The 2590-nt window shown below is 53.8% G+C and overlaps 1 protein-coding gene across 1 annotated transcript; it reads right to left on the bottom strand.

The window, feature by feature from the left end:
- Positions 1-835: 835 nt before the first annotated feature.
- Positions 836-2302, bottom strand: LOC123115737 (uncharacterized). The gene is made up of 2 exons (XM_044536835.1): positions 1256-2302; positions 836-1165 (listed from the first exon to the last, which is right to left on the bottom strand). The coding sequence occupies exons 1-2, from the start codon at positions 2080-2082 to the stop codon at positions 922-924; spliced, it is 1071 nt and encodes a 356-aa protein (XP_044392770.1). The 5' UTR covers positions 2083-2302; the 3' UTR covers positions 836-921.
- Between the last annotated feature and the right edge of the window lie 288 nt (positions 2303-2590).

Genomic DNA, 2590 nt, shown 5'->3' on the forward strand with positions numbered 1-2590 from the left:
GAGCTTGAGAAGAGAAGAGGCCCTCGCGCACTCCTCCTCCGCCGCCCGCCTCGCCACGCCATGCCACGCCTCGTCACGACGCGCCGCGGGTTGCGGGATTGAGCCGAGCCGAGCTCACACCTACGCGCTTATTTTTGCCAGTCACTAACGGAGAGTTTTCTGACAGCTGGGCCACGATCTGAGACGTCGGATCGTGGGCTGTCACGGACTCGGACGTGGGTCGAGCCCACGTCTCTCCACGCGGCTGTGTCTATAAGTATGCGGTGTCTCCTAACCCTAGCCGTCACGAACAGATCACATCTGCTCACGCGCACGCCCACCGTCGTTCCTTTGCTGCTGCTGCCGCCGGTGACTCCGTCCCGTCCGCCGCGTACACGGTCGACGGGAGAGCAGGTCTCCGAAACCACGCCCTTCTGGTTCTTGTACGGGGTGAGGGGCGAATAGGTTTTTGGGCAGCGATTACGCGACTGCTCGCTTCCGATCGTCTACTTCCTCTATGTCCGCGTCGCCTTCATCATCACCATGTCCACCGACGCCGACCGTGTCGCCGCCGAGAAAGCTGAAGCCGACAAGAAGGTCGCCGAGGACGCCGCTGCTGCCACCAAAGCCGCGGCCTCTGCGTGGCCTACTGGAGGGTATAACTCGTTTATCCCGCTCCTGATTATTTTCATATTAGCAGTACTAGCAGTATGTGTAGATTTGTCTACTGTTTGCTTAGTACGTGCATGTTTAGATCAGAGTCAGTACGTCATCAACTTAGTCAATGCCATGCTAGTGATTTACTCATGGATTAATCTAATCGAGAAATTGCCTATTTACTCAACACTCAGTGGTTGCTTTCTTGTTGCCTTCTAGGAAACTAGAAGAACAAAATAGGTTATAGTTAATATCTTCTAAGATCCAGTGAAGTCGTCCACAATATCAGTGATGTGCTAGCGCATGCTTAAGGTCTTTGTCATGCTTCAACATCCACTCCATCTGACCACATGATTCATTGAGGATCCAAACTCCAAGCCAACACTCACGTTGAGGCCAAGACCTATCAAATGCCACAAAGTACACCCCCTTTTTTGATCTTACAATCTCGACATATGGAAAATGGTGTGCTCTGGTATCCACCACAGGTGGTTTAATTAAGCTGTACATATTATTAGACAATGATATCCTGCAGAATCATATCAATGTGCAAAACTGCTTTAAAAAGTGTAAGATAAAAGTGACATGGAATATAAACATAAACGAAGAAACCACGTACCTCATAATTAAATCAGCTCTACAGTGTACATAAAGTGCTCCCCGATAATAGACACCGTTGGATCGCCCGTAACCCACTCGCATTTCACTGACAATCCCTGTAGCACCCCCTTCTCGGAAGAAATACTTCTCCTCCCAACAACCCGACTTTGATGAGAATACATACATCTTACATAGGGATGGTGGCCATTCAGATTCCTCCATCGAGGGGTCTACCTCATTTTCAGAATGGTAGTCATCCAAATGGGGGGTCATAAACACCTCGTAGTACGGTGATACCATCGGATCATAGACCAGATGACCACTGTACCACACATTTCCTGTGCCATCCTTGGGAGCAGGGCACGGTGGCAAAGCACTCCAGCATCGGGTGGCAGGGTTAACCACCCGGTTACTGCGAAGCAAGAGGAGCCCATTGCAGTGATCATCGATGTTATAGTCACGCCAATCATCGCAGTCGTCGTCCCATATAGTGCCGACATGAGGGGTGGTGGAGGGCAGGAAACTGAGGTTGCCGCTGATGGCGGGGGCGCCAGCCACAGAGGAGGGGCGGGCGAGGAATTCGGGATACTTGTGCTCGTCGAAGTGGACGAAGAGGCCAGCGAGCGAGAGCGGGAGCAGGTCGGCGCGCAGGAGGCCGCGCGCATCGATGGCGTCGCGCCAGGCCGTGCAGACGCAGCGGGAGGCGGCGATCCAGCGCGGCGGGACGCGGCGGAGGACTTCGGCGAGCACATCCTCGGGCAGGGGCGCCGGCTGCAGCTCCTCGCCACGAGCGGCGGCTGTGTCCCCGTCGCTCGCGGCGACAGGCTTCATCTCGTCGCCGGCCATCGCCTCACCGCGATAGTACGATCCAGGGGATTTTCAACTTGGAACCCTAGGGAGGCAACAGCAGGACAACAGCGCCGGTGATGGGGCGTCGGTGCCGCGGGCGCCTAAGGCAGCGGACTGGGGTTCGGAGGACGCCGCCGTGACGATGGGGAGTGGAAGCAGTGGCGCGGCTGGTTGGGCGGCGCTGGAATCCGGAGCAAGCGAATGCTAGACGTACGGACATTTTACAGGGGGTTTACAGGGTTGAGGGGTTGTGATTGGCAGTGATTTAATTAGGAGGGCGGACCCACCAGTGAAAATCAGGGAGGGGCCAATTAGATGAGGCCACCTCGTCTGCCTGTAAAGCTTTGTATGAATGATCGTGTACGTGTAGTATTATTGCTTCAGAAATGGAGAACGACCGAATTTGTATTTCCCTTTTCTTAGTTTTTTTTTAGATTCCCTTTTCTTAGTGACGAAGGACTTTAGAAATGGAGAACGACCGAATTTTTATTTTCCTTGGGCTGGT

Source organism: Triticum aestivum, chromosome 5B, assembly GCF_018294505.1.
Source record: "Triticum aestivum cultivar Chinese Spring chromosome 5B, IWGSC CS RefSeq v2.1, whole genome shotgun sequence".
In the NCBI taxonomy this organism is placed as follows: Eukaryota; Viridiplantae; Streptophyta; class Magnoliopsida; order Poales; family Poaceae; genus Triticum; species Triticum aestivum.

Bases quoted from the DNA above. Each gene is read 5' to 3' on its own strand.
- LOC123115737 (XM_044536835.1), bottom strand. From the start codon at position 2,082: ATGGCCGGCGACGAGATGAAGCCTGTCGCCGCGAGCGACGGGGACACA. The intron at 1,166-1,255 runs GTACGTGGTTTC...ATGATTCTGCAG, and splicing joins AGAGCTGATTTAATTATGAG to GATATCATTGTCTAATAATA.